At 44.7% G+C, this 13,907-nt stretch overlaps 1 protein-coding gene across 1 annotated transcript in view; it reads left to right on the top strand.

The window, feature by feature from the left end:
* ASCC3 (activating signal cointegrator 1 complex subunit 3) overlaps nucleotides 1-13,907 on the top strand; it is a 1,806,704-nt gene that overhangs the window by 351,266 nt on the left and 1,441,531 nt on the right. Inside the window, exons 6-7 of the mRNA XM_069235471.1 lie at nucleotides 750-957; nucleotides 1,730-1,868. Coding sequence (XP_069091572.1) covers nucleotides 750-957; nucleotides 1,730-1,868 — 347 coding nt within the window. The remainder of the gene's footprint in view (nucleotides 1-749; nucleotides 958-1,729; nucleotides 1,869-13,907) is intronic.

The raw sequence follows: 13,907 nt of genomic DNA, 5'->3' as shown, positions 1-13,907 counted from the left end.
GTATATATGACCACGAGTTGCAGTGTTTTGTGTGGCATGTACAATGTATTAAAACGGTGACTTTTAATACTACAGTAGTGTCTCCCCACTTGTTTGTTAAAGAGGGGCGGGGAGTGAATGGGTGAAAAGGGTATGGAGTGTATTGCAGGAGGATGGCCGGGAGGGGGCTGGTGTTCTCTTGCATTTCTGGGACGGGTTAACCTCTTGCTATTTTCCTGTTAGATGTATAGAATAGTTTTCTGCTCCTTGATGCCGATTACTCAGAACGAACTTTTATATTAACCTGTTGTATCTCGGGCTTCCTTTGGTTCTATTAATGGCTACATTGATCTGCAAGGACAACCCCCCACTTTTGAATCGCAGACTGGGTTACCCGAAAGTAGGCTTAATTTCCTCCAACAAGTATAGGGTGACTACCTTTCCTCATATCATCAGGGACACCGTGTTTCTAGTTTTTTTATATGGAAACAATACATTATGGATTTTGGAGACTGCTTATTTTCATTAAACTAGTTAAACTAAGCATTGGCAGCAATGATTTGAAATTGAAAAACCCAGGAAGTGACCATCTTTAAAGAGACATAAGTGGTGGTAGTTGGTGCAGGTGCGCAAGACAGAACCGATTGCAGCTTCTGATAATACGAATAAATCTGCTGTTTAGCTAAAGAAACAGAGACATACACTAGGAGCAGTTTTCCATGATTAGTTGGGAACTGTCATCTGATTATTTTTTTTTGTGTTTGTTTCAGAGCAATGCAAGAAGTTTTCCGGCGACAGCAGCAAACCTAATTACGGATGTCAAGTCACTATTCTGTCCGAGCAAGAGAAGCTGCTAATGAAACAGTACCGTCGCGAGGAGAAGCGGCACGCCCGGCGCGAGAAGCGGGTTGGCGACGACAGCGACGTTCTCGGAGAAGGGCTAATGAGCTTTGATCCGAAGGAGTTGCGAATGCAAAGGTAATAAATGCCAAAAGTAGAAAAATGTACATGTTGTAATTGCAGCTTTAATGTCCTCCTCCTAAATCATTCATTTTCCGTTAGTGAAACTTTTTGTGTGATTACAGGGATTTTGACTCCCACTCACGTTGTACAGCCAGCCTGGGTTCTCTTTTTTTTCTGGCCGAAAAACTACATTTTAGGAGAGAAGGCAGTGTTCTGCTTAATTAAAATCTGTTTGGCCGCGTCTACATGGGCAAGAGATGCAGATTAGGGCTGTAAACCGTCTTCCTTGGGTTGCTGCGCACACTCCACTGGTTTAAGATTTATGAAGTCTGTACTAAATGTATCGAAACTATCTGTTTTCCTCACTAGATTAATGGCTACTATTTTCCATGCTGTCACTTGGAAGTGGGGGGCAGGAAAAGGCAAATTAAGTGCGGTGTTGAAACTGAGAAATTCATTGTGGTTGTTTTTTTGAAGTTTAACACCATAAAATGATCAGTACATAAGGTGCGGTGGAGTGAATATAATAAAGTTATGCATTTGAAAACATAGTGCTTTCATTCAGCTGGTGACATCGCGATAACAATAAATATAGGCAGTTTCACCTCCCCCCAAAAATAGGCACAACCTTTACTTTTGTGCCTTGGAAATGGAATATATGTTTTCCTCGTGCCTTATTTTCTCCCCTGTCAATTATTACTTATATGAGAGACCTGTTGCTTATAATAACTGATATCTGTTATGTGAACCCAAAGTATTGTGTTTCTATTAATTGTTTTTATTGCAGAGAGCAAGCTCTTCTAAATGCTCAAATAATGCCAGTCCTTGGCAGAGAGCGGGATTACCGGGAAAAAATTCACTATCCACATGTGTATGACTCTCATGCTGAAGCAATGAAATCCTCCGCATTTGTAGGAGGCTCCAAGGTAAGACCTCTTGGTGCCATAATTTCTTAATCCAGTCTGCATGCCACTTTGTGGGATTGTGCAAAAAAAAAAGAAATTTGGGGAGATTGGTCATTTGGGTAGCATAAGGTAGGAGATTTTACAAAGATCCCACATTTTAGTGTTCCCTTAAGACTAGATTGTTAATGAACAAGCTCACAACAGTTTTCAAGGATGATGGTCCACAATGGTGGCACAAATTAGTTTCAGGGAAATGTTCACTAAATGCTCAATGTTGCCTGCGTAGCACAGTCCTCACGTCCATAGTCTCACGGTGAACTTGCAGGGTTTATGAATAATGAGTATAATGTAGTCCTTGGGACATAGTGTATTTCAGTTTATTGGAGGTGTCCTATGTATGTGTGTGTATATGTATACGTGTATATATATATATATATATGTTCAATATATGTTCAATGGCATGTGTAGCTGCAGATACACATGCTATGCACAGGTCCTGCCATCTAGTTTTGGGCTCGGAGTGTTACAAGTTGTTTTTCTTCGAAGAAGTCTTTTCGAGTCACGGGACTGAGTGATTCCCCCTTTTCGGCTCCATTGCGCCTGGGCATCGACTCCATCTTAGATTGTTTTCTTTCCGCCATCGGGTTCGAACGTGTTCCTCGTCACTCCGGTTGTTCGAGTCGGTAAAATTTATAATCCATCGAAAATCGTTGGTATTGTGTTCGATCGCTTTCCATCCAGCATCGTACCGGCGGATACACATCTTCGGTTGCCCTTCGGGGCACCCGCACCCAACTGGGCCTGGTCTGCCCAACCAAGATTGTCGAAGCCTCATGGACCGGACCCCGTTCAGATTCTGCCCTCTGTGCCACGCCAAGTATCCCTACACAGATCAACATCTGGTTTGTAATCTGTGTTTATCCCCAGATCATCGAGAGGATACTTGTGAAGCCTGTAAATCCTTCCGTTCGAAAAAGACTTTACGAGACCGAAGAGCGAGAAGGTTACAGATGGCGTCCAAAAGCACTGAACGCCTCGACGCAGAAGAGGAGGGGATGATTCACACCGCCATCTCTGTTCAGGGATCCGATTCTGAACAGGAGTCCGACGTCGACCGACCACTAACAGTGGACCAGCATGTGAGTACGCTTGCCCCGACCCAGACCAAGCCCAAACATAAGGCCTTGGGGACGCCACTGCTGGAAGGTCATGGCTCCAACCGTGAGAAATCAACCGTTGACCAAGTAACATCTTCGGCACCGAAAAAGGGCACGCCCGTTACGAATCCTTCGGACTCGAGCCGAGGCACAGGCTCCGAAAGCATACCACACCGACCCATCGAGTCGAGACCCCGGAAGTCACTTTTGGAACCGAGGCCAACAATAACTCTAGGCCCTTCGGTGCCGAAAAAACTGGCTTCGGAGCTGAAAAAACATTCCTATACAGAGGAGCATGGACTTTCGAAACAGTTAAAAGAAAGCCATAGATTTGAGGAAGAACTGAAACAAATGGAGGATTTTGATGACAAACAAGCCAGGATACAGATCCACAAGGACACTGGCAAGATCCTTACAGCACCTCCTCTCAAAATAAAAAGAAAATTGACCTTCCTTGGACGTTTGGGCACTGATCAGCCAATGGCTAAAGTGCCAAGAGAGAAATCTCCACCTCCCCAGTTTTCTCCTCACCAGTCTCCTCCTCACTCTCCTCAACGGACTGTCTCCCCACCTGCTACATCCACTGCACAGTCTCCAACAAACACTATGTAGTCACATCAGGACACAGATCCATGGGATCTCTATGACAACCCAGTCTCAGACAATAGCTCAGAGTGCTACCCATCTAAGCCATCCCCACCTGAGGATAGCACCTCGTATACACAGGTTCTAGCGAGGGCAGCAGCTTTCCACAACATGAGCATGCACACAGAACCTCTAGAGGACGACTTCTTGTTCAATACATTGTCCTCAACTCATGCCATATACCAAGGCCTACCAATGCTCCCTGTTATGCTCAAACATGCCCAGAAGATATTCCAAGAACCGGCTAAAGGAAGGGCTATAACCCCAAAGGTAGAGAAAAAATACAAACCACCACCCTCAGACCCAGTTTATATCACACAACAGTTGACCCCGATTCAGTAGTGGTCAGCGCAGCGAGGAAAAAGGCTAACTCACAGTCCTCTGGAGATGCACCCCCTCCAGATAAGGAAAGCAAAAGAAGAGGGTGGCGTCACAAGCAGCCAATTAGTGGCGCATAGCCCTTCTAGCTAGATACGATAGGGCTCATTGGGATGAGATGAAGGACATTATTCAGCATCTCCCCAAGGAACAACAAAAGGGAGCCCAGCAGGTAGTAGAGGAGGGACAGGCAATTACAAATAATCAAATAAGATCGGCGCTAGACTCAGCTGATACAGCCACAAGGACTATAAATACGGCTGTCACCATTAGGCGGCATGCATGGCTCAGGTCATCAGGTTTCAAACCTGAAATCCAACAGGCCGTCCTCAACATGCCTTTTAATCAGCAACAATTATTCGGCACACAGGTAGACACAGCCATAGATAAGATGAAAAAAGACGCCGACACTGCCAAGGCGATGGGAGCGCTTTACTCATCCCAATACAGAGGCTCATTTCGGAAGCCTCAATATAGGGGAGGCTTCAGGCCACAGCCCTCCGAGCCATCCACCTCACAATCCAAGCCCTCGTACCAGACACAATACCAAAGAGGGGGATTTCGGGGATCCTACAGAGGAAAATTCCCCAAATCTAGAGGAAGATTCCAATCCTCAAAACAAGCTACTAATAACAAACAGTGACTTTATCATCACCTTCCCTCAACACACTTCCCCTGTGGGAGGAAGACTGAAAATGTTCCACGAACAATGGTTAGACATCACAACAGACACAAGGGTACTATCCATTATCCAACATGGTTACTGCATAGAGTTCACACAATTTCCTCCAGACATTCCCCCAAAAGGGCACAAACATTCATCGCAACATCTTGCAATATTACAAACAGAAGTACAGGCACTATTACTCAAACAAGCCATAGAACTAGTGCTGCATCATCAAAAATGATACTGTACTTCCTTATTCCCAAGAAAGACTAAACATTAAGGTCAATATTGGATCTCAGGACTCTCAACCTCTACATCCGATCAGAACACTTTCACATGGTAACACTTCAAGATGTAGTCCCACTGCTACAACAGGGAGAATTTATGACAACACTGGATCTAAAAGATGCGTATTTTCACATACCCATCCATCCAGCTCACAGAAAATACCTCAGGTTTGTTATACAAGGAAAACATTACCAATTCAAGGTATTACCCTTCGGGATAACAGCCCCCAGAGTCTTTACAAAATGCCTTGCCGTAGTCGCAGCATACATAAGGAGACAACATATGCATGTATTCCCATATCTCGACGATTGGCTAATAAAAGCCAACACTCAAAAACCGTGTCAACATCATACACCTTATGTAATAGATACCCTACACACACTAGGTTTCTCAATAAATTACCAAAAATCGCACCTGCAACCATCGCAAATTCAACAGTACTTAGGGGCTACTCAAAAAGCGCTTGCAAGTCCAAGCCCACAAAGAGTGCAATCGTTCCACACCATATTGCCAAAAATTCAGCCAAACCAGCACTACACTGTCCGTTTTGTTATGAAACTGCTAGGCATGATGGCATCATGCATCGCCATTGTCCCAAACGCAAGGTTACACATGCGGCCCTTACAACAGTGCCTCGCAAGACAATGGGGACAGGCACATGGTCATCTCCAGGATCTAGTGTTGATAGACCGCCAAACACACATTTCGCTTCAGTGGTGGAATCCCACAAATTTAAACAAAGGGCGGCCATTTCAAGACCCTGTGCCTCACGCCATTCTTCAACAGATGCATCAATGATTGGATGGGGAGCACACCTCAACAATCACAATATTCAGGGACAATGGGACAACAAACAGAAGCAGCTTCACATAAATCACTTAGAACTGCTAGCAGTCTCCTTAGCACTAAGAGCCTTTCAACCTCTTCTTGCTCACAAACACATTTTTGTCAGAACAGACAACATGACAGCAATGTACTACTTAAACAAACAAGGAGGAACCCACTCATCACAACTTTGCCTTATAGCACAAAAAAATTGGCATTGGGCAATTCACAACAACATTCACCTGGTAGCTCAATACATTCCAGGGATTCAAAATCAGTTAGCAGACAACCTCAGTCGAGATCACCAACAAACTCACAAGTGGGAAATTCACCCCCATGTACTTCACAAATACTTTTGTCAGTGGGGGACACCAAACATAGATCTGTTCGCCACCAACCACAACGCAAAATGCCAAAACTTCACGTCCAGGTACTCACACCCTCAGTCCAAGGGCAATGCTCTATGGATCAACTGGTCAGAGATATTTGCTTATGCTTTTCCCCCTTTCCCGCTCATTCCATTTTTGGTCAACAAACTGCGTCAAAACAAACTCAAACTCATACTTATAGCACCAACGTGGGCACGCCAGCCATGGTACACCACACTGCTAGACCTGTCAATAGTACCACACGTCAAACTCCCAAACAGGCCAGACTTGCTGACACAGAAAAAACAGCAGATCAGACACACCAATCCAGCGATGCTCAATCAAAACACATAACACCTTTAGATGCATCCATACAAGACATCGTAAGTTATTTACTCCACCTACAAAAAGCAAATCTAGCTTTTTCATCCATCAAAATACATCTCACAGCAATTTCTGCTTAATTGCAAAATAAACAGACCAAATCCCTATTTAGGGTACCAGTCATTAAAGCTTTCATGGAGTGCCTAAAACAAATCATACCTCCAAGAACGCCACCAGTACCCTCATGGAATCTTAACATTGTACTTACACGACTCATGGGTCCACCATTTGAACCCACGCACTCTTGTCAAATTCAATTCCTAAATTGGAAAGTAGCATTTCTAGTGACAATCACTTCATTACGAAGAGTTAGTGAGATACAAGCATTCACTATTGAACAACCCTTTATACAAGTACATAAACATAACGTTGTACTCCGCCAAACCCTACATTTCTACCTAGAGTCATCTCACCATTTCATTTAAACCAAACAGTGGAACTCCCAGTCTTCTTCCCACAGCCAGACTCAGTGGCATAAAGAGCACTACATACATTGGATATTAAAAGAGCTCTAATGTATTACATCGACAGAACAAAATCATTTCGTAAAACTAAACAGTTGTTCGTCGCATTCCAAAAACCCCATACTGGTAATCCTATATCAAAACAAGGCATAGCCAGGTGGATAGTGAAATGTATACAAACTTGTTACCTAAAGGCTAAAAGACAACTGCTAATTACGCCAAAGGCGCACTCCACTAGGAAAAAGTGTGCAACAATGACATTTCTAGGAAACATACCAATGACAGAAATTTGTAAGGCAGCCACTTGGTCGACACCTCATACATTTACCAAGCATTACTGCGTAGATGTGTTAGCAACACAACAAGCCACAGTAGGACAGGCTGTACTAAGAACATTCTTTCAGACAATGTAAACTCCTACAGGCTGACCACCGCTTAGGGGAGGATTACTGCTTTGTAGTCTATGCATAGCATGTGTATCTGCAGCTACACTTGCCATCGAACGGAAAATGTCACACAGTGTACATCTTTTCGTGGCATTTTCCGCTGCCCATTCACATGCGCCCTCCCTCCTCCCTGGGAGCCTGTAGCAGTTTAAGTTACATTTAAAATGTGTACATATGTATATTCATATCTATTCCATTGCATGAACATCTCTTTCTTTACACTCTATCACTCCTACCTTACCCTCTGCGGGAAAACAATCTAAGATGGAGTCGATGCCCATGGGCAATGGAGCCGAAAAGGAGGAGTCACTCGGTCCTGTCACTCGAAAAGACTTCTTCACAGAAAAACAACTTGTAACACTCCAAGCCCAACACTAGATGGCAGGACCTGTGCATAGCATGTGAATCTGCAGCGGAACATGCCACGAACAGATGTACACTGGGTAAGTGACATTTTATATATATATATATATTGTCACTTAAAAAACTAAAGGTACAACATACAAAACCATAGAAATTCACCTGTTATAGTTTGAGGTATCTCAAGTAACTATAACTTGTGCCCTAATGCCCTAAGGTAACGATAACTCACCACCCCGCCATGCACAGTTTTTTCATCAAGAATGTTACTGCGAATATTACATTGATATTATCAATGATGTTATGAAAGATCTCATGAGTGCCATAATTTGTGGGGTAATTAGCAGTCCATGGCGAGGGCGCGAGTTATAGTTACCTTAGTGCACGATTTATAGTTACTTGAGATAACTCTAACAGATGAATTTCTATGATTTTGTGTGGTTAAAATGTGAGCCTAACTATAATGTCCCTGTAAACCTTATTTTTTAAGTGAATTTCTATCTTTTTTAAAATTTTATTTACTAACTATAATGTGCCAGTAACCTTTTTTTTCCCCAGTGAACTACCATGGTTTTCTAATGTAAAGTAATTTTCATTACTATACGTTAATCCAACCACTTTTGTGCACAACCGTGGGTCATGTGTGGTGGCAGTTGGCCGCAGGGCCTGACCTGTGGCCAGGCACTTCAGCCAACCCCCTATAACAACTCAGTCTTACGCTGCCCATGCCTAAAGGGCACCCAACCCCATGCTATGCAAAGGAGGATAGTTATAGGAATCAGCGCTGACAGTCAATCACCATAAGGTAGTGCGAAACATAAATATATACACACGGTGCTCCTGACAGGAGGATCCCCCCGCACCTCCTAGGTTTCTGCGAAGAAACAATTTAGCAAAAAACAAATGTCAAGGCACTCGTGAATCACAAACTCAGTTGTCCTTGTGTCCTTGTTTTGGTGTCTTGTTCACAATCATTAAGCATAAGTCCGACACATGTTTCGTCCAAGCAGAACAGATTAAATATTGTTTTAGTCCTTCTCCCGAGCGTCTAGATATACACATTTAATAACGCCAAGAGATAGAAGGACTTTTCTGTCCTCTCTGCTATCTTGCACGAAGATATTGTGTTCATACACCGATAGGGGCACAAGCAGGATTACTCGGACTACATTTTGGTGATTGAAATTTTGTTTGGACGCTCGGGAGAAGGTCTAAAACAATATTTAATCCGTTCTCCTTGATCATTTTATGGAAGCCCTGATGAAGTCTCTGAGAGTAAATCCTCTCACAGGACGAAACACGTGTTGGCTGTTGCTGTAAAGGACACTGTATTTCAAGAATAAATTGACAATTATTTCTCATATTATCCTGGTCGGACTTATGCTTAATGATTGTGAACAAGACACCAAAACAAGGACACAAGGACAACTGAGTTTGTGATTCACGAGTGCCTTGACATTTGTTTTTTCCCATGCTATGCAAGGCCTTTGGCCATGCACAGCGGTGGTTGGTTGTAGGTCTGCGTGGCCTTCCTCCCCTGGCCGATTTCAGCCCCGGGGACCCCATCCCCCGGGATCTGGCCTTCCCAATTTCTTTTTTTTAGGGGGGGCAAATGGAGGGGAATATGTGGTCCTCCTTCTCTGGCTGATTTCGGCCCCAAGGACTCCATCCCTCGGGGCCTGGCCATGTCACCTGAGTGCCCCCCCAGGGCACCCAGTCAGCACTGTTGGGGACTGCTGGGGGTCTGATGGTCCTGCGGGCCCAGCTTGCTCCCCCGCGTCCTGTGGGAGCCAGCATTGCTTTCACAGAAAGGGAGTTGCTAAACATGCAGCTTCCTGTCTGTGAGAGCGATTGTTTCCCTGCCTGAATCTCTTCAGGCAGGGAAACAGGGGAAACCTCCACTTCCGGCAAGTGAGAGCTGTTTAACAGCTGGAACCTGAGAGTTTGCACTGACTCGGCGGGAGCTGTCAAAGCTCCTGCCAAGTCAGAGCAAACATCTGTGTATCGGGGGTGGGCACCCTGGGACACTGCAGGAGCTAGCCCCTGGGGTGGCGGTCCCCAGGGCCTGCTTTGGCTCTTTGAGGGGGTCCTCGTGCTCCCCCCCCCCAACAACATTTCAATTAGCCCAAGGGAGGTAGTAGTCCCCCGGGGCTGGAGGTCCGTAACAGACCTCCTGTCTTATTTAAATTTACCCCTGGGAGGTGGTATTCCTTGGGGCTGCGGTGGTGCCGGGTGCCCCCCCCCATCCGATTATCTATATCGCCGCCGGGGCTGTGGAAGGGCCCAGGTGCCCCCGCCTCTCATTATCTATTTCGCCAGAGGGGGGAGAGGGGTGCTGCATGTCCTCCCCCAGCATTTACTTACATGAGAGCGCCGGCGAGGTGGCAGTCACTGGGGTTTGGGGGGGCATGTGGGCCCCTGCATCTCATTAAAGATTAACCCTTAGGTGGTGGTGGACCCCAGCGTTGTGGGGTAGCTGGGAAGCCCCCTGCATCTCATTATCTATTTCGCCCCGGGGAGGTGGAGCCCCCCCCTCTACACAGACATCTTTTTTTAATCTATTCCCCCCCTGCCAATTTACTTACATGATAGCCCCAGGGAGGTAGCAGTCTTGGGGTGGGTCTATGAGGGGGCAGCCAATGGCCCCTCCTATTCAAAATTCCAAGCCCACCTGGGGGCTTCACTGAAACAAGCGAAGAGCCCACGCTTGTTTATTTTGTTTTTTCGGCATATCCACAGATGCCGTCAATTTTTATTTTTTAATGCTTTTTAAGCCCTGTGAGGGGACACTCTGGCACCCCAGCACCAGAGCTGAGGGATCAGGGTGACCCGACCCTGGCCCCTTTTCTTATTTTGTTTTTGTTTTGTTTTTTTCCTTTGGGGCTTGGCTGAAATAGAGTTCCAAAATGGCTGCCAACACTTGCTTGTTGAAGTGTTGTCAGCCAATCAGATGTCAGCACGGGGACAGTTGGAACCGCGGAGGATGTGCATCCCTAGGTATCTATATTTTTGCCCTTGAATATCTCCAAAACTACATAACGGATGTACACCAAATTACCAAAAGCACAATCTGTGCAACAAGATCGACCTTCCTGCCAAATTTGGTGTAATTCCGTTCATCAGTTTGGACTGTAGGCATGTCTAAACACCCTATTGAAAAATGAATAGGTAAAACACGTTTTGGTACCTCCACCCTTTTTTCTTGGCCCCTACTAGATGGATCATCCCCAAATTTTCAAGACGTCAGCTGAACTGACAAAAGTATAGTTTTTGAATATTTTGCAAAGATTCATCAAGTGTGTCCCCCTTTATAATAAGGCCTGGAGAATGGGGTCCTCAGGCCCGAAATCAGCCTGGGGAGGCAGGTTGCTTGTCCCCCTCCACCATAATTTAAGTGATGGGTCCCCGGGGGTGGGGTCCCCGGGGCCAGATACGGCCTGGGAAGGGGAGTCACATACAACCCTCACGTTAAAAAAGTGTCAGGCCACGGGGATGGGGACCTCGGAGCAGAAATTGGTTAGGGGGGCCCATGTTGACTGTTTGGTGGAGTTTGCCACAGGCCGTGCCCTGTGGCACCGCTCCCGCTGTGCACTGCAAAAGGCCAAGCCCTGCAGCGAACCCAGCAGTGTATGGCAGAAGTTGTATTAACATATGGCAGTTAAATATTACTTTATGTTAAAAAACACAGGAATTCACGGAAAAAAACTAAGGTAACAGGGATATTTTAGTTAGGTTCACATTTTACACGCACAAAACCATACAAATTCTGCATATATAGTTGGAGTTATCTCAAGTAACTATAACTCATACCCTAAAATAACTACAAGTCTCGTCCTCACATGCACTTCTAATTCCCCACATATTGCATCACTCATGACATCTTCTGTGACATCATTAATATCATTTGTAGTAAAATTATTGATAAGAAAACTGTACATGATGGGGCACAAGTTATAGTTACCTTAGGGCAGGAATTATAGTTTCTTGAGTTAAGTATAACTATAACTGATGAATATATATGGTTTTGTGTGTGTAAAATCCATCTCCAACTATAATGTCCCTGTAACCTTTGTTTTCTCCAGTGAATTTCTCTTTTTTTTTTAACGTAGAGAAATATTTGATTACCATATGTTAATCCAGCTGTCGCCTTGCCAGGCCCTTCAGCCAGCCCCTGCATGCTGCCAACCCCATGCTTTGGGTCTGTGAGTGGGTGTCTGAGTGGCTGTACAGGTGTGTCACTGGGTGTGTGTGGTTGGGTGTGTGTGTGTGTGTGAGTGAGTGGCTGTGTGGATCTGAGAGTGACTATATGGGTGTGTGAGTGGTTTGTGGGTGTGTGGTTGGGTACGTGCATGTGGGTGTGTGACTGGATGTTGTGGTTTTGTGAGAGGGTATGACTGGCTGTGTGGGTCTGAGTGGCTTTGTGGGTCTGTGAGTGGGTCTGAGCAGCTTTATGGTTGTGAATGTGGGCATGAGTAGATGTACGAGTGACTGTGAGTTTGTGACTGGGTGTGATAGTGGTTTTGTTGGTCTGTAAGTGCGTGTGTGTCTGTGTGAGTGGGTGTATTTTTTAATTGGATCCACAGTTCCTTGCATGCCCCCCCCCCACCAAAATTGGGCAATTTCTTGCCCATGAGGGGTCCCTCTGAGATTCCTCCATCAGTCTAATGGGGCCAGGATACCTCTATCCTGGCTCCTTATATCCTGTTCAATCTATATCCCCTCTTCCCCCCCCCCCCCCCCCCCCCCCAGCCCTTTCGGGAACTGGGTCCTGATTGACTAAATGGCGGCTGCAACTTTTCTCTTAGGTTGTGGCCAGTCAGTCATGGCATTCCTGTTTTTTTCAGGAATCTTTTTATTGTTGTTTCAATTGTTATTACAATTATATCATAACAGTTAGATTTTATAATAATATTCGCACAATCCGTCATGGCATTGCTGTTGGCACATGGAGCCACGTATCTCTGTGGTGGATCCTCGTCTCTCTAGATTTATACATAATTCTTCTTTAATAACTCCAACACTACTGAACAGATTCACACCAGATTACAAAAATAGATCGCCAGTAGGTTTTTAAAAACAAAATAAAAAAACACCAATTACGATTTGCAGCACTAATCATAACTTGTTTCCCACTTTGCATTGTGGATGGACTCACACATGAAATCATTAATGTAAACACAAATCACATAATACAACACCACTGATATCACTGATGAAATCATTGCTCAAACATATCGTTACATAGGCATAAACATGCTTTTACAATCAAAAGAAATTGGACTGCTAGTGTATCTAGAATGGAGGGGGATGATGGAGGAAGTGAGGCATAGCTAGATACAAAAAGATAGATGAAAATGGGAGAGAGAGAAAAAAAATAGAGTACGTGCAAGAGCGAGACAGAGGATGATGTAAGAGGAAGAGAGACAGAAAGAACAGGGAGAGAGAGGATGAGGGAGTAGCATAGAGGTAGTGATAAAGAGGTAAAAGGCAGAGAAGAAGAGGGATGCATCCAAAATGACTTTGGATGCTGATTATAGAGACCTTATCACACAAGTGCGTATGTCAATCTGATCAGCCAAAACATATACCTCTGTGAACTAAAGGGCTAGACCAACATGTAATGTTAGGACTACACATCTCACAATCCTTACCTAACAGACCACCACCTTCAACTCCAGAAGCTGGACCTCTTTTGGCCCATTCTAGACAAGTGGACAATGCCTCAATCCCCCTACGGTGAACATCAACCATGAAATCCCTTTACTTTTCACTGAAACCCCTCATCCTCTCAAAAAATCAGATCTTACATTGTCATATATCCTGTAACCATGTTTATAAAACTGTGTTTTTACCTTATATAAAAAAAAACTCTTTCTACTTAAGCTATCAGAGGTGATGTCATAAGTGAATGGCACCCATGATGTAATTTGTGATGTCATACTGGTGTGAGTTGTGGCTTGCGCTGCAAACCATAACTGGAGAATTTTAGTGATTTAAGTCAAAACCATGTGTTTTTTTTTTCTCTCAATTGAATGTCTAGGCCTTTTTTAAATCCACCGTAGGTCGCCACCTTCCTCT

The sequence above is a fragment of the Pleurodeles waltl genome, chromosome 5 (genome assembly GCF_031143425.1).
Source record: "Pleurodeles waltl isolate 20211129_DDA chromosome 5, aPleWal1.hap1.20221129, whole genome shotgun sequence".
Taxonomy (NCBI): Eukaryota; Metazoa; Chordata; class Amphibia; order Caudata; family Salamandridae; genus Pleurodeles; species Pleurodeles waltl.
The sequence above is the reverse complement of the archived record's forward strand: the minus strand, read 5'-3'. Positions and strand labels throughout refer to the sequence as shown.